Source organism: Ixodes scapularis, unplaced genomic scaffold, assembly GCF_016920785.2.
Source record: "Ixodes scapularis isolate PalLabHiFi unplaced genomic scaffold, ASM1692078v2 PGA_scaffold9__187_contigs__length_104089568, whole genome shotgun sequence".
Taxonomy (NCBI): Eukaryota; Metazoa; Arthropoda; class Arachnida; order Ixodida; family Ixodidae; genus Ixodes; species Ixodes scapularis.
In genome coordinates this window covers 58,586,313-58,613,997 of record NW_024609884.1, presented here as the reverse complement: position 1 = coordinate 58,613,997, position 27,685 = coordinate 58,586,313, and the positions used below count along the sequence as shown (strand labels likewise).

At 42.4% G+C, this 27,685-nt stretch overlaps 3 protein-coding genes across 9 annotated transcripts in view; 2 read left to right on the top strand and 1 right to left on the bottom strand.

Annotated features, from left to right (window-relative positions):
• The window catches only part of LOC8051996 (lipase maturation factor 1), a 31,415-nt gene extending 11,342 nt beyond the window's left edge, over positions 1 to 20,073 (top strand). For 2 of the 3 annotated variants that reach the window (XM_029988042.2, XM_040222937.1), the window contains exons 5-13: positions 312 to 322; positions 428 to 594; positions 653 to 718; positions 1,047 to 1,214; positions 1,289 to 1,454; positions 2,887 to 3,037; positions 3,417 to 3,600; positions 9,430 to 9,542; positions 19,752 to 20,073. In XM_029988042.2, coding sequence (XP_029843902.2) covers positions 312 to 322; positions 428 to 594; positions 653 to 718; positions 1,047 to 1,214; positions 1,289 to 1,454; positions 2,887 to 3,037; positions 3,417 to 3,600; positions 9,430 to 9,542; positions 19,752 to 19,917 — 1,192 coding nt within the window. In that variant the 3' untranslated portion in view covers positions 19,918 to 20,073. The remainder of the gene's footprint in view (positions 1 to 311; positions 323 to 427; positions 595 to 652; positions 719 to 1,046; positions 1,215 to 1,288; positions 1,455 to 2,886; positions 3,038 to 3,416; positions 3,601 to 9,429; positions 9,543 to 19,751) is intronic. The other variant, XM_029988043.2, reaches the window with a different exon arrangement.
• A 1,008-nt stretch (positions 20,074 to 21,081) lies between these two features.
• On the bottom strand, positions 21,082 to 25,218 carry LOC115327110. 3 transcript variants are annotated; one of them, XM_040498613.2, is made up of 3 exons: positions 24,499 to 24,739; positions 24,314 to 24,422; positions 21,082 to 23,703 (listed from the first exon to the last, which is right to left on the bottom strand). In XM_040498613.2, exon 3 carries the CDS (start codon positions 23,661 to 23,663, stop codon positions 21,375 to 21,377), a length of 2,289 nt encoding a protein of 762 aa, XP_040354547.1. In that variant the 5' UTR covers positions 23,664 to 23,703; positions 24,314 to 24,422; positions 24,499 to 24,739; the 3' UTR covers positions 21,082 to 21,374. The 3 variants fall into 3 exon arrangements, with proteins under 3 accessions (XP_040354547.1, XP_029843900.2, XP_042143191.1); XM_029988040.2 differs by lacking the exons at positions 24,314 to 24,422; positions 24,499 to 24,739 and adding an exon at positions 25,165 to 25,218; XM_042287257.1 differs by lacking the exons at positions 24,314 to 24,422; positions 24,499 to 24,739 and adding an exon at positions 25,010 to 25,111.
• The window catches only part of LOC8051995, a 47,638-nt gene continuing 45,116 nt past the window's right edge, over positions 25,164 to 27,685 (top strand). Inside the window, exons 1-2 of one of the 3 annotated variants that reach the window (XM_040498614.2) lie at positions 25,164 to 25,368; positions 26,289 to 26,387. The gene's annotated coding sequence lies outside the window, so the exon portion shown is untranslated. The remainder of the gene's footprint in view (positions 25,369 to 26,288; positions 26,388 to 27,685) is intronic. The other 2 variants (XM_040222949.3, XM_040222951.3) reach the window with 2 other exon arrangements.

The window sequence follows — 27,685 nt, the reverse complement described above, 5'->3', positions numbered from 1 at the left end:
GTATACTGGCTTATGATTAGTAGGCCTATATAGAGGAAATCGTCAAATATCTGCTTTGTATGTGCAGCCATTCATATAACAAATCATAATTTTATCTTGCATCATAGTGAGTTTAATATATGATAATCAAACTTCTGGTTATTCGAACAAAATTAGTCGCTTCCTGGAGTTTGAATTAATGAAGAGTACTGTAGTACCTTACCTTTCTGGCTACATTCCTTTTATTTTCATGCATTAGTGTAGCACTGTAGTAGCCATAATCTCCAACTCGCATTTCTAAAATTGTCTTGTCCTTTTCTTTGGCACTGTAGGTATTCCTTTGGTGAGTACCTTTCCTCTGACATCTGCTGGCATTGTGCTTTTGTGTCATTAATCTGTTTTGTGTGAGTAGTGCAGTTGTCAGGAGTGCATTTTTCCTTGTGCGAAGGTTGGGAGTCTCAGCTCTTGGAGACTGGCTTTCTGGCCATTTTTTTCTGCCCCCTCGTGACCTGGAAGCAGCTTCCCCGCTGCACGCCACCACCCCGGGTTGTTGTCTGGGCATACCGCTGGCTCCTCTTTCGCATCATGCTCGGCGCTGTGAGTGACATCATAAATGTGCGTTCTCGTTTCTTCCCTAAACTATGAGTCTGAGATTAAGTTTTTCTGTTTCCAGGGTCTGATCAAAATACGCGGCGACAAATGCTGGATGCAGTTGACATGCATGAACTACCATTACGAGGTATGGGTAGTCCTTTTTGCCTTTGAATGCTTGCTGCATCATTCAAAATATACTGCGTAAGGAGGCAAAATGAAAAGCCTGTGGGCTCACAAAAGCGAATGCGTCGAGGGTTTAATGAAATTGCCGGCTTTTTCAATCCGTGTGAAGGTTTTATTAATTTATAGACCAGATTGACACTGACCTACTTGGCTGTGAAAGGGGTGGCTACATGTTGCGAGCCTAGGTAAAGTTTGCAGCATTGATTTGCCTGTTTGCTAAAGACTGGGCTGTGTAGTTTTCATTACACAGGTGTATGTATCTCAATTCGATGGATATCCATTCCTTCCAGACTCAGCCAGTGCCTAGTCCAGTCAGCTACTGCCTCCACCAGTCTCCAGCAATTATACATGCCATGGAAGTCCTAGGAAATCATTTCATCGAGTTGATTGTTCCTTGGTTCCTCTTTTTCACAAGACCATTTAGACTTGCGTGTGGAACTCTGCAGTTTTTGTTTCAGGTGAGGTGTTGGGAGAACTCTTTTTCTGCAGTTTGTCATCTGGCACATGCCTACAGTTCTTTTGTTGATAATAGGTCATTTTAATCATCAGCGGGAACCTAAGCTTTCTCAACTGGCTCACCATCCTGCCCTCTATTGCCTACTTCGACGACGCTGCCTTGAAGCGGCTGTTCAGCGAGAAAACCTCTCTAGCGGCTTCAGCACTGGCCAGCGACAGCTTTTCGGGAAAGCTGAAGTCAAGTGGGTTGCTTCCTGTCTTGCTTAAAGGCCGACGACCAGACTCGAGATTCTGCAAGGCAGAAGACCCTCTTCTCCACGCCTTCGGGCGAGGGAAGTGAAGGATGGAAAGAAGGGACCAAGAGGGGCGGGCGTGGGTGGAAAGGGGAGGAGGGAGAGGAGGAAGCGGGCGAAAAGTGGAAAGCGCGAACTGGTCGTCAGTCTTTAATTAAATAATTGTCAGCTGCTTTTTTCTTGCTTTTAGTTTTCTGCACATGATCTTATCATAAATCTTAAAACAACCATATAAGGAAGATGTGAGGAGCTTTTTTTTTTTTTTTCCCTAAAGAGCCAAATCAATGTGAGGCGAAACAGAGATAAACAGGAATATGTGCTTATCAGACTAGCTTTGAGCCCTGTATCGCGGCCACCTTTACATTGGTTATTCTCACATAATAAGGCCGACTTCAGATTAATACCTTTTGGAAACAATACCCGTACACTATGAATTCCGGCCGAATTTTGCTTGGTTATTTCTGATTTCTGGATTTGGCTCTTTTAGATAAAAAAAAACTCCTCATATGAGCTGAAGCCTTAGACACATACCGAAGTCTAAGTTGCATACTATGGAAAAAAAATCAAGAATGTGAACTCTGAAAATATTTTGCCCGTTACATTTCCATCCTCTAATCTCTGCTTACATCCCCTGGTGTTGCCTTGATATGACCTTGTTGTTGTCAGGCCATTCTCGGCACCAGAAAACTCCCCGTGTGCCCAGGGGTGCAACCTGGGGTTTTAGAGGCATTCTCAAGGTGTGACATATTTCAACCAGGCAGAGCTAAAGCTAACAGCTGAGGAGAGCTTGAAATTGAAAGAAATTATATTAGCAGTAAAAAATTATCTTAGTTTTTTTTTTTTTTTTTTAGTTTTTTTTTTTTTCAATCTTTTTTTTTTAATTAAGCAACAACTTTCTTTTTTTTTTTTTCTTTTTTATGGATGTTATATGAACTTTAGTATAATTGTGGTGTAGCAATGCACATCTTTTGTCTCTCTTTGTCAATTAACATTCTCTCAAAACATGAGTTTGGAAATATAGGAAAGGGAGTTATATATAAATCTCTATATAAATAATTTTATGTAATCACAGATTGCACAAGTTATAATTGTTATCACCTGTTTTTCTTTCTCTGAGCAAAATCCTGAACCGTTTTAATCTAGATGAGCATCGTATACCGGCATGCAGTCGTGTATCCCTACTGCCTGGTGCCCGTTGCAGATCATAGGCTAGCAGGGGTACTGCACTGGCGAAATTTGTCATCTCTAGCGGAGACAGCAGACACCCATTGGGGCTGACTGACATCGTGCTCTCTAAACATACGTGCAGCTACTTTTTTACCCAAATCCCCAAATGCCAAGAACAGAGTGTACCAACAAGTGCCATGATCCTTGGGTACAGGCAAGGCAAGGAGCATTACCAATCTGGCGCTTGGACTGTGCCTGGCTTTCTTGAGTGTGCCGGTTGTGGCGAATCTTGTCTCGCCTCACCAGCGGATGAACACTTCGTTCGAACCCCTTCGCTTGGTCAACACGTATGGAGCATTTGGAAGGTGAGCGGTTTTTACATGCTACTTATAGGGTTGAAGGCATTTCAATAAAACACAATTTTGCTCAATAAATTTTCACCCAATCGGAGGTAGCGGCATCCCGGTTAAACCTGAATTTAGGAAGCGGGGACTTGCCGTTTTCTTTTACATTTAGGCTCCAGGGCAGGTCATTACCGGGGACTTGATTTGGTCACTGATAATTCCCTGAAAAGGTGTGGCTTGGAAGACATTACCAAAAGGCAGATGACTGATGACAAAGCAAAAAAGAATGGTTAGACTAATAAATATGTGATGTTAATGAATATTCTATAGGTAAATTTTCCAAGTGTTGATGTAGCTAAAAAGCTCTAGTTTGTCTTCCGTCCTTTCTTCCTTTTCTTAGCATCACAAAGAGAAGGACAGAAGTGATATTACAAGGAACATACAGTGAAAACCCCTACAACAAAAGCGCAGTTTGGGAAGAGTATGAATTTTTCTGCAAGCCTGGGAACGTCTTTCACCGTCCTTGTCTCATCACACCTTACCACTACAGGCTTGACTGGCTCATGTGGTTTGCTGCATTCCAGGTAAGTGATTGCTTCATCTATTGGTGACAATTAAGGTGTGTTGGTGGCAGATCCTTCCTGATGTCATGACCAGAATTATCAGTTACGAGCGACAAGTTCGAAGGTGCGTCTAAAATGCATGGTGGAAGCTTAAAGTGACGGCCTTCTAACATCATCAGCCGACAGTCTGGCATTACTCATATCTTTGTCGATGAAAGCAGAGTTAATCCTACTCAAGCCATTAGAGTGAGCGTTGGCCAGTCGTGGAAGGCCGACCACAGTTATGTGTTCGGTTGCACTCATCGCTCGTAGTACAGTATTCATACTTTCTTTAGGGTGGTGGAACTGAAACCAAATTTTGGCCGCATGGAAAAAATGAATTTCTATGTGTTATTAAAAGTTCTGTCATTGAGCCATACTGAGTATACTGCTGACCACGGTATTTATCTTGGCTCGTGACAGCTGCAATGTGACAGAAAGGCCAGTGGCCCTTGCTCCATAGGCCACCATAGGTGGTGTATTTTGCAAATATTACAGGTGTGATATTTCTACAGTGCAACCCACTTATAATGATACCACATATAACAATGTACCGCTTATAACGATCAGTTTTTAGAGTTTCTAGACTGGAAATGATCAGTTTCTAGTCCAGATACAATGATAATCGGTTATAACAATTGAAATTTTTGGTTTTCTCATTATCGTTATAAGTGGGTTGCACCGTATAATATTTCGAAGTGCCACCCATTGGAAGGGCGTGAATCCATTCAAAGTCCGAGCAGGCATCCAGTGGCAGGCATCTTAAAAATCGCTTCATATATATAAAAAACTAAGCCCTTATATATATATATATATACACACACAAAGCTTGAATAAGAATGTGCCAGATAAGGCATCTGTGTAAAAAAAGGTTAAGTAGTGCATTTTATGTAATATGATTGTTAATTATCACTTCTTGTTCATACCCTGACGTCCGCACCACGGTCGACAACGTTTTATCGAAGGCAGCATTTTTTTTTTCAAGTGACATCATTTTTTTATTGATTCTCAGTCGAAAGATTGAGAGATTGAGGACGCAGATGATCTGCTGAATATTAGGCAACATAATCGAACCGGAGACACGGAAGCAAAAAGTTTTAATATTTTGCCCTATTCTCAATCGTTGGTGCAACATCCGGTATATTAGAAAGACTGCAAAGTTCAGGTTACAATACGCGGTACGTTGTTATATATATATATATATATATATATATATATATATATATATATATATATATATATATATATATAGAGAGAGAGAGAGAGAGAGAGAGAGAGAAAGAGAGAGAGAGAGAGAGTGTGTGTGTGTGTACAGAACTTCATGGTTTCGAGTGTCGGTGATGTACTTATCATAAAAAGGTTCGGGAGTCTTGTTTTGTTTTATTACGAGTAACGGTTTAAAAAAATGGGAAAGCCAGTTCATCAGTCAGCATATTTAAAAATACATGTTGCTGGTAAGTTACCTGTGGATACACTTAGTACAACGCAAACAGTGTAGTGTTTGAAAAGCGGGGCGTGTGATGTGTCCTTTGTAGATAAGAAATTCAGGCATTGAGGCCGCCGGGTTTTGGTTGCGCGTGCACTGAAGTGCTATCAAAGGCAGAAAGCCGGCGCTCAAGGCGGAGCTTTCTGCCTTTAATTATTTATTTGTATGGACGCTTCACAAAAGAACCGGCCATAAGTGGTGGTGGCCACCCTCTGAAGAAGTTGGGAGTTGGAGACAAGAGAGTGGGGCGTTCGCTTTTGGACAATGCAGTGCCGCGAAACATATTCACACCAAGTCGTCAACACAACCGACTCGCGGACCATAACACATGTCTGACCACCCCACACGTAGGAAGAGGGACGTCAGAGACCGCCCAGTCACTGCTGGCTTTGGCATTTCCTTCACATGTGACATCCTGCGCACATGATTGAGAGCTCGCCACCAACTCCCTTTTTTATTATGTCATAGCTGGCTGATATGGATCAAGAAAATAACAAAGAAAATTGTGAATTTTTTTTTATAAAGGACATTGATCACGGCAGTTCGAAGAAAAAAAAGATTAACCTCTGACGTCTGTGTTTATTCGGGCAACTCATGTCCCAGTCATCATGAGCAACCTCCGGCTTAAAAAATCCAGCTTGTCAACGGATCCGCTCTCAGCTAATCTCTTAAATACTATATGCAGATTTTTTTAATAACGATGGATGTTTCTGGATAAGACTAAATTGATCAGTTGAATTAAAGCCCCAGATAGAGATAGCGGACAGCACGCTAAAACTGATTTTTATTTAACTCTAGAATAGAGCAAACACGCCACGCATTACCTATCGAGAGCTAAGTTGTATTTTTAAGTTTAGGTGATGATAGCGCAAACTATCGGAGATGAAGGAATAGATAAATGGCAAAGTCTAGAAAAATAAATGGCCAAAAATTTACTAATACCAAAGACAGATAGAGCCTGGATTTATTGTCAATGTTAATGAATCAGTAGGTAGTCGTTGATCAGTGATTGTCGCCGGGAATCAATTGTAATTGGGGCTTTGTACACGAGTTTATTTTGGGGTATTAGTATTTTGTGGTGTACTTTTGATAAATCTGGAGATTTTTTGTTTTGTTTTTGTAAGTTAGGGGGGGGGGGGGTATTATTAAGAGTGAGTTTCTTAGCTTTTTTAATCTGTGGTTTCTGCCCTCGTACACTCATTTTGTAGCTGTCTGCCTTTCTCACTTTTATATTTTCTGAATTACGAAAAGAAAGACTGCTTATAAGCGAAACTAAAATATCAATGAGAGAGTATGAGTAAAGTAGGTCGATCGGTCGTTGAACTGTACCTTATTTTATCCAAATTCTCAAGACGCTGTGGACGCACTTTCCTGCCTTAACTACTTCTTTGGCTTTAGTCAATTGGGCGAAACCTGTCTCCTTGTGTTTTAATGGCATTTTCTTTAACATTGTAGAGTATTTTTGGCAGTTATTTCTTATTAGTATATATCTGTATAGCAAAATGTGATAAACTAAGAAAAGGACTAGTGGTTCCCTCGTCAGCGGCAAGCCGCTGGTTCCAACACCTTCGTGCATGGTTCACGATTTGTGAGAGCTTTGCATCCGGGCATGTGTCAGTGTAATCGAGAGCCGTCATATTCTTTTATGGCATGCTTTTTTACTCAGGCGACTAGAGCTGCAACCAAACTTTTGTTTAAAGACCTATAAGTAGGTTGTAAAAATGTCACGGATGACCTTGCTTTAGAATGCGTGACTCTTAAACATGGATATATAAATGCACGACTTATTTTTGGACATTATAAACTACAAGGAACTTTCTTTTTTGTTTTCCGAGAACCAGGAATGATAAAGGGGGCGACACACAGAGCTATCGAGGCCTGACTGTGTGTCATTCCCTTTTTGTCCTCATTCTCAAATTTTGAAAGTTCCCCAACGTGCTTGTCACAGAGTAAGAGTGAAATAAAAAGAAAAAAAAGAAAAAAGAAAATAGTGTTGACTGACTTTGAGGTTAAACAAAAAAATTACTTAAAAAGAACAGAAGAGCTAGCTTGGACCGGTGACTAGAGATTAAAAAAAAAAGCAAAAAAAAAAAAGCAAAGAGGCCAGGATCTGAGAGGATAGCAAACTAACACAACTAAATTTAATGCTTGAGTAAACTCAGCCACACATGGCAACCCCAACACCAACAGAAACACACCCTGAGTGCAAAGCTACAGATTTCATGCGAGCCAGAGATTAACGCACACAAGACTCGACCCCATAAAACAAACCAAGAAATAAAGAAAAAATTCAAGGGACGACAAACTCAACGCTGATGAAACAAAGAGAGCAAGCAATTGACCGTGAACGCTACCGCTACACCACACGGGATCACCCCATGAAAACCCAGCAACGACCAGAAATTGGCACTGCTCTAAAACGTTCAAAATTTCCCCACTTCGTACTCCAGTGCCAGAGGCTGAAGCCGAATGTTTGAAGAAACGAGTTGTGACTTGCTGACGCTGCCAGAAGCCTGTAGTCGTCGGCCAGAGAAGGGGGTCGTCTCGGTGTTCAAAATGTTTGTCTGACGCTCAGAGAGGAGTCATCACCACACTCCACGCTCACACTCCCACCAGCACACCAAGAAACAAAGAAAACTCGACAGGCAAGACAGAAACTTCAAACGGAAAAAAATACCCCAAGACTCACGTACACCGAAGAAACGCGTCGGTAGCAGCGACCCGGCCCGCTCCGGGGCTCCAACTCCTTTGTTACAAAATCCTCTCGTATAGGCTCTTCCACCGACAAACATGCTGACCCCGGCTTTCGGGTCAGCAATCTTCCCAGAAAACAAAAAATTCTACCCGGCATCGATCCAAATGGCAACACCTATTACATTTTCCAACAACCAAACACGTGTGGTTCCCTTTCCCCGTACGAGCCCCCATTACACAGGAAACGACAACCACTACTGGTGGCAGGCTGAGCAGAGCAGCCGCCTCCAAAAAGCACGCTAGCCAGTGGAAACATCTCTGATATGGGAACAAAAGAGAAAAACGAGGATAGCTCGGCGATACCCAGTATCCAGGCGGTGCCCTCGTGTGCCAAGTCGGCAACATTTGCGAGTTGTCACACCCACCCCTCCGTCTGCGAGGTCAACACCACAAAACTGTCCAAAGATGAAACGTAGCCATAGCGTCGCCCACCGCCGCCAACAAAACCAGCCCTGCAAACAAGCAAACCCTTTAGGGACTAAGGAAGGAAAACAATGAAGATTAAAAGTGGCACCACACTCCCCCTCTCCCTGACTGTACTGACACTTAAAAGTGGTCGAAACAAAATCATCAAAATGAAGAAAAAATGAAGGAATGCCTGAATTTGTGACAGTGCCTTAATCTTCTCTGTAATTCTTATTATGAGAAAGTTCTGTGGACAACTGGATGAAGCCAGTCTTCAATGGATGAAGCCATTCTTCAATGCTCGAGTCCCTCCTTGCTTTTCCCGCGTCTGTGTTGTTCTTCTTCTCCGACCCCTCGATACTGACAAGGGGGGGTCGCCGTTGTAATCTTCAGGGGCGGACACTTGCACATGGTGTCCCATGCGCCGCTGATTGGAACATCTTGGGGAAAGGAAATTCTGCAGTGGGTAGTGAACTGCTCCACTGACCCCATACATTCATTGTAGTAGATTGCTTGCAAATTTTTTTTTTTTCCATGTTCCCTCGGTAAGCCTTCTTTAAAAGCGTTACATAAAAGGGGGGGGGGGGGGGGGGGGGCTGGGGCTGGGGCTGGGGCTGGGGCTGGGGCTGGGGTTGAGGCTCAATTGGTGAGAGTTCTTGATAAGCTACATGTTACAAGTTTCAAAGCAAAGCATTTGTGCAAAAGACATGATTGTAAGAGTTTTGGTTGGATCTTATTATCCAACTAAAAATGTTCAATTGTAAGATCCAAGCAGCAATGCTTAGTAACATGAATGTGTAAAAGCAAAAACAATGTGAAGATGAGGACGAAGTATGAAATAACTGACAGGGCACCGCGCTGAATCGTTCACACAGCGCTGTGTCCTGTCGGTTACCTTTTACTTTGTCCTCGTCTTTGCATTGTTTTTGCTTTTATTATGTCTTTATACCAACTAGCCCAATCTTCAACATTATTGAGTATAGGTAATTATATCAGTGTAGAAGACATCAGAAAACTTCGTTCTTACAATGGAATTAGGCAAGTCAAAGCGATCAATCTGAAGTTTCAGTTTGGCTTGTTCAATTTGTTCTGTGTGAGAACCGATGGATATGGACTTTTGTTTATTGTTATGATTTTCACTGTATTTGTGCTTTTTTTTTTTTCAGAGTTATGAGCAGAATCCATGGCTTATTCACCTCATAGCCAAGTTGCTAGGAAACGAGAAAGAAGCTACTGCACTTATTCGAAAGAACCCTTTTGCTCACAAAGACCCCCCAAGGTAATCCAACCTTTTTTTCCCTCAAGAAAGCTACCCCTCAGGAATTGGCCACTTCACGCTTCCTCAGCCACACGCAATGACAGTGCAGGACACAGAGTATTCATGATGTAATTAGGTGTGTGGAGCATCTTTTCGTTGGTACAGATATAAAATCTGTGAAAAGTAATTTTTGTGACCACCGAAACACCGGAAACATAATGTTGATTTAAGGAAATGACACATGCATAGTCGCGGGGAGTGAGACAACTCGAGCAACTCCCGGCAAATCCCAGACCCTCCTACATCACAGTCCCCAACACTGGTCCCCTGTTTTCAGGTTTACTGTGCACATTTTTCTTTAGAAATGTGCACTCTGTTAGAAAGTGTTTTCGGTGGGTGGCACTACAGTAGAAGCTGGTCGATACGTTTTTCCGCGGACCGTGCCATAAAAACTTTTGATCCAGGTAAAGATAGCAATGGAGAGCACGGGAGGTTGTAGATGAGACCGGAATCAACTCGTGGACAACAGTCCGTTCCACATGGATTGTCGTGGCTGTGGACAACTGTAGAGAAGTGGAGCAAGATGAAGCGACAAGCGGCAGCTGAGCAGCCTAAGGCGTCGCTCGGCCTTCGTCGGATGACTATCTTTGGACGTAACGGTTGGTAAGGCAAACGCAACAAGCAGACAGTTAATACGCATATTCCTATGGGTGTTCTGCGGCAGGGCCGTACCCAGAAAAAAATTTCGGGGGGGGTTTTCGGGGACAACGGCGGCCATTTTGAAAATGTCTATTGTCTTATTTTCGCCTATGAATCATGTTCATCGGTGGCATATAATGGAGAGTTATAGCAAACCGGAGAACCGGTCCCGGTTTGGTACCCGGTAGCCGACCGGCGCCACTGCGCATGCGCAGAGGTGGAGATTAAAATCGGCTGGCTGCAAGTGCACCGACCAGGGCTGTACACAGAAAAACATTTCGGGGGGGGGGGGGGGTCAGAACCCCCTAACCCCCCCCCTGGTTACGGCCCTGTTCTGTGGAACCGGCATTGGTACAAGTGGCGGCCAGGAAAATGTATGAACCAAAAACGTATCATTGAGCTTCTCTGTATCTTGACAACACAATCTAATGTTTTGCACAAAAAAACTAACATGTTTTTTTGGGCTGTTAGTTTTCCTTTGAAGACTGGTTCTATGTACAGTACTAGCACTTTATGAGAGGTTAAGCGAATGTACTTTGGAGACTAATACCGGAAACTCCAGCGGTGCGTGGGCGAAAAATTATTGCGGCACCCCTTGTGAGCCTGGAGTCTCCACTAAGAGGGAAAGTCTTCATGACGCATTGGCTTTGGCTATCTCCCTACATGGTGACCAAGGAAAAACCAATCGCAATTTTTTCCACCTTGAATGCTAAAAAGGAACACTTACAGGTGCATCAGTGAAGGACGTATTTTTTCTGTTAGAGATGTATTACAGCTTTTAGAGTGGAATTCTGCTTTTCTCCTCCAAGTAAACACTGATATCGCAGTTTGTGTGCGGCAGGCAGGACACATATTTATCTTCATGCTGCTTTTCGCAATATGTAAATATCTAAAATTTTGAAACAACTGTGTCTCAACTCTGGTGTTCTCGTCACTCAATCTGTTTTATTTTTGTGGTTGACATCACCGTTTTTCGTGAATGTTTTGCTCCAAACTGTCTTGTCGAATAGGCAAGTTGGCTTATCTCCCTAGCACCGTGGTCAACTAAAGAGAGCAAGGACAGCACGAAATCTATATTTCAAACTACTTTTACTACCAAGTATGCATATACAAAAAGTGGATTTTGTGTTTGAATTGAATTCGAAGTGAGTAGTAGTTTTGGCTGAACATATTCGAATTGAATAATGTCTCCAAACCTTTCACTATTCAATTATTCTTCCACTTTATTTGTAAGCTTAGTCAATTTTAATCAAACTATATAGACAGTGTGGCTTCAGAAAGTCCAGTGCCCATTTTGGATGGCAAGTAAACGACGAATATGACTAAAAATTAAACCATCAGAGATGCCCAGCTATATTTAATCAAGGGGATTTATAAATCTTATTACAAAATTTAAAAAAAATAGAAACTTCTCATAACAAGAAACCTAAATTTAAATTTTTCCGAAGAATTTTTTTTTTTTTTTTCAATTTTGAAATTTTTGGTTTTAGAAACTGATTATACACCCTTACACTAAATTTGATAAACATATGCCAAATAGCTACGTTGCTATAAAATATTTTCAACACATTGTGAGGCTGTAACAAAGTAAAGGAGTTCAATGTTTGAATGCATTTTTCTTAGTTCCACTTTTTGCTGCAAATTTCATACAAAGGAATCTTGTTCGGAGGTAAAAGTATTCTAATACCACAATCAAGATGTTTCTGAACGGTTATTTACTGGGGAATCGGGCTATCTACTTTATTTTGTTTAAAGTTGAAGTTCTCATTGAGAAAAAAAACATGTTTTCAAAAATTTACATAGGACAGATATGTGGAACCATTTGCGCTGCTGCGCACATCGCCGCTCGTTTCGCTCCCGCTCTTCTTCCTCCGAAGAAAAGTTGCCGCCATCTAGGAGCGACGCTGGCAACCAGTTGTCTGTTGGTGGCCGTCGCTCATAGATGGCAGTAGCTGTCCAGAGTTCGGTGTCATCATTTCTTATCCAGCGGACACGATCCTAGGGAAACTATATTTACATTTACCAACCTCTAGGGAGTAGTTCCAAAAAGTTTCTTCTGGTTACACTGCACTGTTTTTCTTTTATAAATTATTTTTGGTCCACGTGTGCTAAAGAAAAGATAAAGGTTTGAACACTTTGAATTCATTCTTCTCCTTTTCACTTTTTGGTATAAATTTCACTTTAGGCCCGCTTCAGACAGAGCAATTTCACCCAGCAACTTGACGTCGCAACACCAGCAACACGGGCCGCCCGCGTTCACACGCAGCAACTAGCAGCAACCGAATTGCTCCGACTTGCCATCATCATCATTAAATTTGATTTTTCTTTCACTATTTAGACGCCCAGCTACGCGCTAAAAACGCGTGCTTATATCTTTGAACAGCGTTGAAAATACTAACTAATTTTTCTGAAACTGTTTATTTCCGAAATTTCCGAAATTTCCGAAAATTTCAAACCAGAACTAAGTCTTTAGCTGTCATCATCACCACCACAGGGGTGTCACGTGAAAATATCGCGTCTTTGATTGGCTGCAGCCGCTTCAACCGTCTTCGAATTGCTCCGAGTTGCTCGCTTGTTCGAGCCGGACCCGATCTCAGCAATTCACATCGATCTAGGGAAAGCTAGGGAACAACCCGCCAGCAACCTCAAAATTGCTGGAAAAGTTGCCCCGTCTGAAGCGGGCCTTAGGAAAACTATCGTTTGGTAATGATATAAAAGGAAAGGCTCACTCATTGTTTTTTCTTACTCAAATTTAATGGGCAATGCAACTGTGGAATTGTATTTTTAGTTTGAGAATGTCTCTTATAAAATATGTTAAAATATTGTCGACAACATAAAAGGCAAATAATTTATTTGATTTTTCAGCACAATGTTAGCATAAAATAAATCACTTTTCTGAAATTTTGTTTTCATAGTTTTGCTCTCCAGGCCTTCTGCCGCATATCTAGAGAAGAAAAATGTTGGGTACTACATTAGTTTTCTAATGATAGTTTTTCTAAACAATGTCAGTCTGTTCCTGAAAAATTGACTATAATTTATTTCACAATTCATTTATACAAATGAAACTTTGCACTGTATAGGCCTCAAAACTGCCAGTATATGCTGTAAATTTCATTCATATTTATTCAAAGGTTCAAAACTTTACCGTTTTGGGTAGTGTCCTCCTTTAAACGCACTTCTTACCTAGCACCGGTACAATCTGGACAAGCAACACCTGTGGAAGCACACTCCGTGAGTGTTACTTCTCCGCAGTGCGCAGGTGCTTGGTGAGTAGCGCGCTCAACGAGGCTAACCCGCTGCGATCAATACTTCGAAACATACGGACATTGCAGTTCATCTCGAAGCAAATATCGAATAGCCTATAATTCAAAACCACTATTCTAAAATTGGAATTTTTGCGCAATTCTACTCTCAGTATATTAGTATGCAGGGGTAAGACAACTGTGCCTATAATATCGAAGGTCATTATCGAAATGAATATACATGTTTGCTTAATTGACAAGAAACTGAGTTTTAAAAAGACTTGCTGGGAAATTGTGTTGCCCGTGAAACATGTGGTTTCAGTCCGATTCCTCTGGGATTGACATCTACGCTCTCTGCGCTCATCGTCAATTAGTTTAGTGACTGGCTTAATGCGTGACATGTACACTCGATAGCAATTCCTGGAATGGAGATACCGGCGCTAACCCAGGTTTCAAACCCCTGGCACTCTTCCAGAACCCTCCATAGCTGCAGATGTTTCTCCGACGACATCCAACCACCGTCTGGCAGGCGCGAGCGGTGGCGCGTGAGTGATTGTGCATTCACCAGCCAATCGGCGTCGAGTGAGCGTAGCCTCGCGCATGACGTCATGCCTGAACCAGTTCACCGGCGTCGAGCTAGGGGGTGTGACGTCATCACCTGGTTTAGCCAATCAGCATCGAGTTAATCAACGGCTTTTTTTTTTCAGCTTCACAAATTTTCAGCCCCCCCTCCCCCCCCCCCCCCCCCCCCTCCCCCGACAAGACAAAGCACATTTCGCGTGAAAGGAGTGTTGCAGTACAAACAAAGATAGTTCTCGGTTACACTAAATACTACGCACAAATTCTGACCATTAGTACTGGGTTGACTAACTTCGTGTTTTTCTTGGAACAGCAGACGGTCTCGCCACCAGCTTTATCTTCGTAATTTTTGTTTTTGTCTTTTAACCACCGCTACTCCACAGTGTTTTTTTCTTTCTCATGCATTTTTTTCTTCCTTTTTCTTTTTTGTTTGTTGACCATGTAGAGCCATCGCGAGTTTTTTGTTTATGGTTGTTTAGTTTTTTCTGTTTTTGAATCTTTTTCTTGCACTTTGGCGTGTACTCACATCAGCTCATCCATTTCTATGTTTCTCTCGAATTTGGAGACATTTGTGTTTGCATCTGGAACTGAACCTTCAAAATGTTCCTTCTGCTTCTAGTCACTCTTCACATTGACAGCTGCAATGTTTGTGTGTCTGTGTGTGTGTGTGCGTGCGTGCACACACGCTTGTAGGCATAACTGTTCCTCGTCCTCCGTTAGACAGCGACATCCACCGAGCCAACTGGTGCACTACCTGTGACAGTCTGAATTTGAACTGCGTGCATCTTTTTGTCATCTCCTATTCAGGTGCCGAGCATAACAAGATTATCGTGCTGTGCTTCTTAGCACACAGAGAAAGTTATTTGTGTTTTGTGTTTGCATCTGGAACTGAACCCTCAAAATGTTTCTTCTGCTTCTAGTGACTCTTCACATTGACAGCTGCAATGTTTGTGTGTCTGTGTGTGTGTGTGCGTGCGTGCACACACGCTTGTAGGCATAATTGTTCGTCGTCCTCCGTTAGACAGCGACATCCACCGAGCCAACTGGTGCACTGCCTGTGACAGTCTGAATTTGAACTGCGTGCATCTTTTTGTCATCTCCTATTCAGGTGCCGAGCATAACAAGATTATCGTGCTGTGCTTCTTAGCACACAGAGAAAAATTATACAATGCAGTTCAAATAGCTAAAAGCGTGCATGCAAAGTACAGAGTAGTAGTGAGGCACATTTTTGCCTGCTATTCTTGCTGTGTGTCGTGTGGTGTACTTGCCAGTCAGTTCGTTGGTGGTGTGTGCATTGCTAATAGTCACTATGCTTGTTTTAACACCCACATGCTTGAGTGAGGGAGTGTGAGTGTAAACCTGGGAGGCTCGCCAAAGGCGCACTATCTCGGGAAACTTTGTACTGATATTGAAATTGATATTTATTGCATGCCCAAAAACACCATAATGGTTTTGACATTGGTGCACGGAAGTCAGATTCCTAAGAATTTCCAACACGCAGACATATGGAACCACAGTAGTCATAATAAAAACATTAATCATAAGAAGAAAGTTGCAACAAAAGATATTATAGACACATCAGGTACTTAGGGTAAAATAAGGCATGGAAAAAAAATGGTGCTGGACAAGGATGTTGCATGATGTTTGAATACAATAATTTGGCGATTCCTCTATTCGCCTGTCAGGATAAAACTTGTTGCAATGTTGTGTGAGTTTAGCTGGCTCACATAACTTTATGCTGCTGAAAAGATCAGGTATGTCAATTACACCCTGAATAAGCTTTTGTAGAAACACCGCATCTCAGCAATGCCTTCTGTCACCCAAAGCGCTGAGGTTCAAAGTCTTAACCAGAGAATGGTGTTAGAAATAAAGTCTCCTATGAAAATGTTGATCATAGATTATGCGAACCAAACAGCTTTGCACCCCTTCAATACGCCTACATTCAGTTTCCGATAAATGGTTCCACACGAGAGAAGCAAATTCGAGCCGGGTCTAAACCAGAGCACAAAATAAACATAATAGGGCATCGGGTCCATATCACATGAGCGAATGACATTTTAGCGAACAGCGACATTGAAGCGAATCGACGCTTTAGCGAATAATAAGGGCACGCGTTAACCCATCCGCCACGCTGTGCTTACGCCGCTTCGCGGCGACAGTCTGCGGCGGCTCATTACAAAAATGTGAACCCATTTGGCCCACCCGAAAACGCCGCTCCGCGGCGTCCGACTATTCGCTAAAGTGTCATTGTGTGAAACGTGGGCGTTCGCTAAAACGTCATTCGATCGAGTGCCTCCCATATGGCATCAGGTGCTTCAAAGTGCCAAGTCAAACAGGAGATCATACCAAGTTTTTTAAAACCGGTACCACAAGTAATAACATGAGATTTGAATGTGAGTTTGCAATCGACTAACACACCAAGGTCCCTGATCACATCAGCTCGAGTAATAATACAGTTTCCCAATGTGTACTTAAATGTAAGAGATCCCTACGCCTCATTAGCGAGATGACTTTTGTTTTGTTGGTATTCAAAGGAAAACGATTGGATGAACACCATTGTGAACTACTCAAGACATCGGACTCTAGCGCATCACAGTCTTTTTCGGAACAAATACTCGAGAATAACTTAATGTCATCGGCAAATAAGAGCACTTTATCAAACTTTACAGAATTTAAAATGTCATTTATAAATACCTGGAACAACGATGGCCCTAATACTGACCCCCGGGGGACACCTGAAGTTGGATAAAACAGTATCAACGCAAGCAAAGTTTTTTTTTGGTGTCAGGTAACTAGAAGCCGACTCGCAAAGCTTAGGGGCGATATTATATTGTTTCAATTTATATTCAAGTAAAGAATGATCAACCTTATTGAAAACCTTTGAAAGATCAAAATAAATTGAGTCAACCTGACCTCGTTTTAAAACGACCGGGGCTGCGTACTGTGGAAAAGTACAAAGGTTAGTTTTGACTGAATGTCCTCTAATAAAGCCATGTTGTTGCTGCGTCAGATACCCTGATAAATGAGAGAAACGACTCTTGCATAATGGTTTCAAATACCTTAGCAAAACCACACAGCAGTGACACGGAAGGGTAACTTGATGCAATACAAGCATCGCCACCTTTATGAATGGGCACGACTATCGCTTACTTCCATATTGCGGGAAATACACTGGTATGCAGAGACATGTTAAAAACATGAGCTAATAGGGGCGCCAGAAGCCCACAACATCTTTTAATGGAATTTCATCCGTGCCGACAGACAATTTTGGCTTGAGCTTTTTTATCGCCGTGACGACGTCCGGTGTAGTAGCGCTGAACAGGGAGAGCGAGTCCCCATTTCTGGAATCGTTCACTCGATCTGTCCTCACTGAATGTATGGCTTGTAAGTAGCAGCTGTTAAGAAACGAGGCAAACTCATCAGCGATGTCTTTTGGCAACGTAAAATAATAAATATCCTCATTACTAGAAGAGTGAAGAGATGAATGTTTTGAAAATGAATGTGGTTTACTATTTAAGAATTTCCAGAAGATTTAAGATCACAATATAGACTATTTTCAACACTTCTTTCGTGAACATATTTATCACGTGCAAGCAATATTTTAGCGAAGGAACGAAAGCTGGAAAATTTTTGCTACCACTCTTGCTTACACATTCTCTTGAATAAACCATGAAAAGGAGCCTTTTTTCGCAAAGCTGTCCTCAATTCCCTAGGTTTAACAAGCCTTTTAGGCACATATTTGTCGATAGCTTCTTTCATTACCGACGTCAACTTTCTTGCTGCAAAATCTGTGTCATTCGAATCGTATAGCTCAGCCCACGCATACGATTCAAGTAATCTCCCTTTTCATGAGTAAATGAATTTCGGAAGCTCTCGCGATAAACATGGCAAGTAAAATTCGGCTCTAAAGGGCAGATGATGAGCATCGACTTTCACCAGTTACAGTTGAAAGGGCTGGATGCACTTGCACAGATTGCCAGCATACTGAGATTGAAGCTCAATTAGGTGTATGCCAAAGGTGGAGCTATAAATTCATGCTAGTTGTGCACACCAGCAGCCATTCCCGTTTGCGGTCTTGAGATCAAAACAACAGAAATTTATGTACCTAATTATTTAGCCAACCACAAATTTTCACTTTAGGTATGTTCCCCTGTAAATTATGGTTGCGGACAGCACTGAAAAAGAAGCTCGAATTGTTATGCTCTGGCTCCCTTAAGTGCGCGGCAACTTCGAATGAGCGTGCATTGGGAAATTTAAGTGTCATCATGTTGCTTCAATGGCATACTCTTTCTTTTTTTTTTATTATTTTATTTAAAAGGCTAGCCTTGTGGATAGTGTTCGAACCAACATTCAGAAACTGGTCAGTGCGGAACACATGGTGCTTTGCATTCATGAATGCCGCTTGCCATAATGACCGGCCAATGTTTTTACCTTATTTCCGCCGAGCACGTGTGACGTTTGGGAGGAAATATAAACACTTCTCTGCTCAAATTCCCCTCAGCATTTTCTTGTTTTTGAACTGACCACAGCACATCTATCCACATGCAACAACTGCCACGTGTTGCAGCTTTGACCACAGTGATGGCGGTCTAAGGCGATTTCTCTTTATGGGACGCATGAAGGGAAATTGCTGGATCGCCATCAAGCTGGGTGAATTCTTGCTTGGGCGCAGCTTCATTTACATCAACACAGTATAATGTAATCAAAAGAAAATTTGAATTTTCTCTCTGTAATAAACGAACAGAAACGACAAAGAAGTAAAGAATGTATGCACTAAACAGCAGAAGTGGTAAATTCTCTTGAAACCTTTCTACTAAATTGACATTGACAAACCTGCTCACAAATGCTTTCACTCCTGACAAGTTCTAATGTGGAAAGAGCATTCATAAACATCAACAGTAAGTTCAGTGCTTACCAAACTAGGACGAAACACACAAACTGTCTTTCCTCATGGGATCACTATCCTGGTGGTGGCAGAGCAAAACGATTTCGTGACTTAGTGCTTTCCAAATCATCCCAAAGTGCTATGTCAAGGAGCTGTTCAGCTTCCTCCAGGATAGTGCTGCCATGAAAAAACACACAGTTTATGTGTTTCATAAGTTGCATGCGGGACGACCGAGAAATCATTGTTCTACCTTTTAAGTGCTGAAAATGAGCCTGCCTGTCCAGCAATGTCTACTCTCTGAGAAAAAGGTTTTATCTTTTCGTACTTCATTTCACATGGGTATGTTGCACCCAGATGCCGCTGGTCTGTTGTCATTTCACCGCATTTACTTGAAAATTGTCTACCTTTTCATTAAGGTAGACCAATTATGCAGAGCATGGAGATGGAAGGAGCGCTCAACAAATAGCAGCGAATGTAGCCTGATTCCCAAGAGGGAACCAGGCTACATTCGCTGATAATATTTTACCGCAGATAATATATATTACCGCAGATAATATTTTGTCAACCCCTTTGATCAGAACGATTGGCTGTCTACATGGTCTGTAGGAAAGAGAATGGGTAGGTTTATCTTTCAGAAAAAAGTTGCCCATTTACGAGGAAATTTGGCACTTCGGGCTGGCGGTACATTCTGTTACAAGCACATTAATGACCGCATGTTCAGTACAGCAGCTGTAATGTACTTGCAGTAGGCTTTACTCAAATTACTCTTGAAATATCAATACTCTCCAGTAATTTTTCTGTCACTTGTTCTTTGTGTGAATGCAGGTTCATCAGGGCAGAGCATTACCGGTATCAGTATGCTCGCTTTGGAAGTCCCGAGGCAAGAGCAGGCCAGTGGTGGATACGAGAGCGACTGGGCAGTTATATGCCTCCTGTCTCAAGGTCTGACCTGTTGCCTATTCTGCAGAAGTTTGGCTGGTCCAGCATTTGAAGATTGCACCACGAGCTGCTGACACTACCGCTCCCCTACCTTCAACGTGCCAAACTCAGTGCTGATTGCTTCTTCTAGGATGTGTGTGCATCAATACTCAATGTGTTTTTTTATTTTCTGAATTATAACAGTAAACATTGCGTTTTTCTTTCGAAAGTTGCATAGCGTGGCTGCATTGTCTCATCAAAACACTTCAGTCTGAATTTTAATATATGTTTCACTTAAATAAAAAAAAACAAAAAAACTAAAGCCGAGAATAGGTGAGGATGGTAAAAAATTACTATATATTTTTTACCATATAACAATGGAATTCAAGGCACTACCCTAAAATACCGGGGGAGCGCCCACCCAACTTTCACTGAAAACTGTGTTAATCTAGATATGGGTGTTTGTCTGTTGAAATTGAGCGCTTAAAGGCCGACATACACTTCGCGCTTTCCACTTTTGCCCACCTCCTCCTTTTCTATATCCTCTAGACTTTTTACCTTACCCCAACTTGGCTCCCCTTGCAGCTTAAGAGAAGGGAGCGTTAAAGGGATGGGGGGCTGAACCAAAATTTTGAACTCTCAAAACAAGGCTACAGCAATAGGTGGGAAGCTGCAGAACCAAAAATCATCACTTGTACTGTAGTATCTCTAACGGATGGCCGTATTTTTGGAAAAAAAAGTGCACAATTGAACAAGGCCGGCGAGACACCTCACGTCACGATTCTCATTCCTTCTCCTCTTCGCTTTGTCCCGTCGAGCTGGTGAACCGAAGCGAGGAGAGAAGCGAGGCCGGCTTCCCCTTATTCTTAAGTGTTCCAGGAGGATTGCTCGCTTGATCGCACCCTTCTTTTCCAAAAACACTGCCATCCGTTTGAGATGTCGATGTACGAGTGATGTTTTGGAGTTCGTAGCGTCCCGTTCAACGCTTCTGCGGCCTTATTTTGCGAAATCCAAATGTCGGTTCAGCATCCTTTTAAGAGGATATCATCTTCCCTGCAGAAAACCGAGGTTGTACATTGGCCTCTAACATATAATTTGCAGAATTCTCAAGTTAGGAAAATGTTACTAGTGGGTGCTTGAAAGTAAGTGGGTGCTCTGTGGTATTTTACGGTAGTGTTATTTGATTGCCTCTTGTCAGAGTATTGCAGAACCTAGAAGAAACTCGTGAGGCAAAAGATTGGTAGATAGTATTTTATTTGTAGGCTTGCCTTTTATAAGGTGTGCCTGTTGTAAACATAAAAAAAAAGGATGGTATGTGAATATGTACATAAATGACAAAAAAATTTTGTTTTTTATAAATGCAAAAGGTGTTGCTAAATATGTGGGACACATGTAAAGCATGGCAGACATTTGCTGGCCGTTATATATTAGCGTGACAGTAAAACTATGGGGCTGGAGGTTTTAAATACATGTTCTGCAGCAGAACAATAGGTCCTCGACACTGCTTGATTATTTCAAGGCCCTTGAACATCATGTTTTGTTTGGATTGTACACTCCCCAGGATATCAGGATAGCCTTGGTCCCTGCTGCAGGAACAAAGTACCATGCAGATGACATGTTTCTGCCTTCTTGATTGAGCACAGTCACATTGAAGAAGAGTTGTGGTCTTATATGTTTTGACATTGCAGAGCCTAGAAGCTTGGGTGTCACCTTTTCAAGTTCATGAGTTCTCTTGTTGCTGGTGTTTATTGTATGTATGCTGTTTGCTGGCAAACCTTCAAATTGTGCCTTGTTCTTGATTTTGTGACTTTGAGGTACTTCATCATTAGGGCCAGTTGCAGTTGATGTGTCAGGCCTCCAGTATTCAGTTTTTGCCTCATCGCCAGATAGGTGCAGAAGTGGGTCTCCGACGTCTTTGAGGGGAACGTGTGAAAGCATGGCATGGCTTGGATCATTGCTTCCATTCTTCAGCCTTGGACTGTCTTGAAATTCGAGGTTTATAGGTCCTTTTATGCTATTGCTCTCCAGGGGTACTTCTGCCTTGGTTTCTTGTTTCTGGCCAGCCCTGCCTGTGTCTGACAAAAGCTGTTCTGTGCTTGAAGTCCTTGAATTGTTGTCGTTGTGCATCTCGTGCCTTGTGGCATCTGAAGGATTAAAAGAAATGTCGGTGACACTTGTTTCCTCTAGCTCTGTGGAAAGAACTTTTTTGTTGAAATCTGTTCTAAAATGTGGTTCGTCCAAACTGTTCGACTCGTCATCACCTTTCTCATTGACCTCCACTACACTCTTCAACTTGGTGGTAATGTAAGTTACTAAGTGGGAGGCATTTGTAACCTTGGTCTTGGTGTTCTCTGAAACATCAACTGCATGCCTTAGGTTGTCAATGATCTGATCTTGTGTCTCGACAGGCAGCTGCTTGTTGCCAAGATGGCTTTTCTCAATCACCTTTTTAACCTCGGCACCCAGAAAATAAGCAGCAGGGAGGTGGTGGTTAAGTGCCGAATACATACCCTTTTTATATTTGTCTTTGTTAAATTTTGACTCTTTCTGCAGTGCCCGCATTCTAAACTGAACAACTTCATAGTCATCATCTTTGTTTGAAACGCGAAATAATTTTGATACTATGCTTTCATCTCTGGGTTCACTCTTTTCTGTCGCACTCCGATTTTTCATTTTATAGCCAACAGAAGACTCGTCATAGTCATTGTTTTGCCTTGCTGTTTCTGTCATACTTTCTGCATTCTTTCTCTCACTTTTAACATTGTCTGTTGGCAGGAGTATCTCGTTGCATATTCCTATTGGTTGCATTTGAAAAGTAGATGAAAACCTCCTCTGTATGATGAAAGGACTCTGCCCGTTACCTTTGATTGCATTACGTTTGTTAGATGAAGTTGCTGCGGTAGGCTGCCACGGATTGGAGTATGTTGGAGGCTGTTTTTTTATATTTACACCATATCCTTCAACTTTGTCACTTGTTTGGGCATTAGAATGAGGATCATCGTCGTTCATAACCGATAGCTGTGTCTCTGGATACTGTGCATTTTCCAAACGGGTACAGTTGCTGACAACCCTTGTGTTCGGAACCATTTTCCTTTGTGCAACTACATTTTCTAGTGCCTTTTCAAATAATGCAGTCTTGTTCTCCTCTTTAGGTTCGATGAAACACAAGAGAAAGTCTGAACTAGCACAAAGAACACCCACTTCAGAGGCATTTTTTTTTGGAGTTGCCTGAAATTTGCCTCGATTCTCATTTCTTAAAGGCTCTGACATACTGGGGTCTTCTTGCCACGAATGGTCTATAGGCGACTTGGCACTCTGCCTGGCTGCAATGTACAGACTGTTTGCTTTGACTTCTGTGTGGCTTCGAAGAGTCTTCTCCGGGATACAGTAAGAGAGTGCTGGGTCGTCGGGCACATAGTACCCAGGTTTGCAGACACATTCAAACTTGTTGCTTTTGGCAAGGTTATCCTTGCATAAATGTGGAGCACATATACTTTCCGATGTACACATTCCCTTGTAGATGGAGCATGTGAGGCCTGCAAAGTTTTGATCACATTGGCAGTGTGGCTTGCCATCGGTATCGTGAATGCACTGGCCCATGATGCAGAAAAGGCTAATACCGATTGGATGAACAGTGACGCAGGGAGGCCTGCCTTCTCTGAGAGCTTGCCATGCGACATACTCGACAGCTTCTCGAGGCGTCCTGTAATGACTAATCTCTGGCTTGAATCCTGCCGATGAAGAGTACCACAGAGGCAGCAGCAGAAGAATTCTTGCATTTATGTGCAGGACCTTCCTTTGCAGACAGGCTTTATTCATCCTGTTGCTGCATCTGAATCTCCTGTTGGTGCACAGAAGTCTGAAAGAAAATATATTTCAGTTCTTCACCGACCAATATATGATGTCCAGGCAAGGTATTTTGATTTTGGTAGGGGCAACCACGACTTTTAACAGGTATTAACATCTGGGTACTTTCAATAATAAACTTTAAATATTATAAATGCATGCGTGGGCAATATAAATTAGATGTAGTGTAATGCATCTGAGTGATTGGTGTGTATTTAATTCTAAGGCTGTCTTTTAAATGTTGCCTTGATTGTGTTTTACTTTATTTGTTATTTAGCGTAGAATCCACGCTTTTTTTTTTAACGTATCTAGTCAGTATAAACGGCTCTGTATCTAGTTAGCTTCTAGTGCCACCGTATGGTTTCTATTAGTGCACAGCCTTAATATGACTGGGCTGATTATGCTTCAGTACATGAATAAAACTAGGTTGTTTCACTTGCTAGACGTTATATTATCCTTTTCTGTTAACTATACAAAATTGGTCGGATTGAATATATTTGGCGATATCGCCTTGCCAAGTTGTTGGGAACTGGAAATAGAAGGCAGAGTATTTTCGCTCTGCGTTGAATATTATATTTTAATGCTTGTGTTCTATCCTGCATTAATATTCAAAATAAACTTACATCAAGACAGCGTCAAATCGGCTATTCCTGTCCACGTGAGCCCTGCATTGTGCTGGTCGTCATTGCGCCTCTGTATTTTCTTCTTCTCAATCGGGCGTAAAATGAAGCTCTTCAATTACACAAATGAGACAAAAGATGATGAAGACACTTGAACCTTTCAAAAATTCCTTCGCTCACCGACTTACCCATATAAACATCTAAATGGTTTTTAATATATTTTTAATTGTCACGTTTGATAATTCTGATGTTTGAATGGCTGAAAAAGGTTACACACGCCTTCATGTGCCCTACTCACTGTGGCCCAACCGTTTCAGAACCGAAACCGAAACAGCATCAATGATAATATTATTGTCGATCGAGTTTTCTCAGAGAGATGACAAGTTTAGAGTAAAGTGAAAACGCCTCCCACCTCTTTTTACTTTAGCAGAGCAAACCCTGAAGAGGAGGCGACCTCCTCTCCAACGTTTGCTCTGCTAAAGTGAAAAGGGTGGGAGGAGCTTCCACATTTAACATGTCACCGACTGTAGTACTAATAAAACACTAATACGGGCTGTTTGAGCTGGTGATTGCTAGTGGATTATTAGATCATTGAATCCTGTAGTAATCGTAGTGAATACCGAGTCTGACAGGGGCAGTCGCCGAACAAACATAGTGTTATATTGGTTCAATCTTGTAAAAGATGTAGAAGGTACTAACCTTTTCCGTAAAAGTAAATTTCATGACGTTTACCAACTTTTTGGCTTTAATTACGCTACGATTACGTTTTCGACATTTCGTAATTTTCGCGATTTCCACATATTTATGATGCAATGGCTACGGATTGTTTTATTGTTCGGTCAAACTTCGCTTACTTCCGGTCATTTTTGCTGTCTATGAGGACGCCTATTCGGAGTTCTTGGACGCGATCAGACTAGTTCGCGCGAGACGCGACGCGAGGCGCGCGAACGCTACGCGCATCAGCAGCCACTTTCACCTCTTTTCCGTACGCCGACCGATTCTGGTCGTAGTTCTTTTGCCCCCTCCTGTGTTCTGCTTCGCTGCCCCCATGACTAAAGGTGAGAAAGCTCACGTCAGCCCAGTCTCATTGCCTTACTTGCCAACCGTTGATCACCCCCCTCCCCCCCCCCTCTTCCCCCTAAAAGAGAAAAAAAATAAGGGTGCATTTGTTTTTACAATTGACTAATCATCAGGACCCCTGTATCGCATTCTAAAACGTTTTTGGAACCTTCATAGGTCGAATCCGAACGCAGTGCATCAGCTGGCTTTCGCGTTCGTTTTTTTTGGAATGGTCGGTATCAGACGTCAGTGATACTTGTGTGATACTCGATTGCGAGAAACTTGGGGCGGGGAGGAGAACACGCAGATACTGTGCAGCTTGTGATCGTTTACGCCACCTTCTTTATTTTTTGTGCATTGGCGCGAATGCCACAACTTGCAGGCACGTTCTAAGGTGGTGCCGTGAAAGGAATAACGACGCTACCGCAAGTTACGAAGCAAGAACAGTAGGAATGTGAAAGCCCGACTACTGTCGTCGAAGATGCGCTAATCTGAAAAAGGGAAGAAAAAAAAAAAAAGACAATTTTGGGCGTTGCAGTTTCTTAGAACCCCCTCCTCCTCCTCCCCCTACTTAATTGCCTCTTCTCAAAATTGACAGGTCTAATCACTGTCGAGGTTTGGTATTAACACTTTCGTTTGTGGTATCTATAAGGCTGTTTTACTTAACGATTAAAGCATTCCTGTTTCCTCCGAGTCCTAGGCAAAGTGATTTCACAAAAAAAAAAAAAAAAAAAAAATCAAGCTGTTTGTATCTAACACACATCCATCAAAGAGGTGAAATGGCCACAGAGTTTATTGTTGGTATCGAAGACACGTGAACTGCATCACTGACTGTGAGGTAATCTGAGCGCCTGATGGCTTAACATTCTTACTCTTGAAGGCTACACTAATCATTTGCTTTGCATTCCCTCTGTTGCAGTCTGTGCAGTAGCAGGTTGAGACTCGGGACCAAGACGTCAGCTGCTACATGTGGGGTACAACCTGACCATGCGGTTGTAGGTGCCCACAGGGACCTCAGGTGACACACCATTTTACTTCGGCAGACTTTTTGGCGTTTGTGAATGTTGAGGAGAATTTGGTACTCGGAGTTTATTCATCCGCTCAAATAATGGATGGAACGCTAGCTTGCTTTCCTGCAAGCGATATGACCATCTGGGTGGTGGCAATCAGTTCATCGAACAACGTTTCATCGACACACGATGTTCCATCGACAAATAGTTTCATAGACAGCTCAGATTAGCTTTTTTGTGTAATAAGTTGCATGAGACTGATGCCGCGAAGAGGCATGTACAGGTCGGTCAGGTGGGTTAACATTTTTGTAATGAGCCGCTGCAGACTGTCGTCGCGAAGCGGCATGAACGCAGGCAGGCGAGTGGGTCAGCGCTCACCCCAGTGATACACGCGTGACGAAATGTCCCTACAGCATGCAATACGCATAACTAGTGTCGACGAAACGTTTGTCGACAAAATGTGTGCATGGAACGTGTCCATGAAAAGTTGTCCACGAAACGTAATTCCACGAAACAAGTTTCGACAAAACGATAGGGATTCCTTAGGGTGCCTCTAAGATTCCTATATCTCACAACCGCCTTTTGAGAACAGTGAAACCCCCTGAAGCTCTTGATATAATGTCAATCCACCTGGCTTTCCCTCAATGCCTCCTGACATGCCACATTTGAAGTTCACAGCTTATACAGGCTTTTTCGAGCTTCACTTGCACTGGGCCAAAACAGTTCCTGTCAGATAATTAGGGTAGTGCAGTCATTCTGTCGGCAGGGTGATGTGCCTCCCGCCAACAAAGCAGGTGGTATGCAAGTTCAAACATGCAAGTCAACCTAAGATGCACTCCACATTTTCTGCTTATTTCCATTATTGCTTCCTCATTATCCTCTACCATTTAAACTATTGCCCTGCACTTTACATCCTATGCAATAATATGCCCATAGTAGTGAGTGCAGATTTTTTCTGCTTATTTCTGCCGTTGCTTTCTCATCCTGTACTGTTATAACTATAGACCTGTTGCCGTGCATGCAGCGCCACGACGGCAGGGCATTTTGGAAACCCAAGGTACAGATAACGTGCTTTCTTGTTCCGCCTCCGTGATTCCGCGGCAGCTACCGCCTTCAGTTGTCGCTGCCACCCGCCGGAATGTCATACGTCGTTGGCAGCATACCATATCTGTGCTACCTGCGGTATATGTAATGCGTTGTAACTTACCTTCACGTCTTGCAGGGTCACCAAATCCACTTTGTGTAATATGATGTGGAGACTATGCTTGTTCAGTAGTTATTTTGCACTGCAACTGTGGCAGGGTTC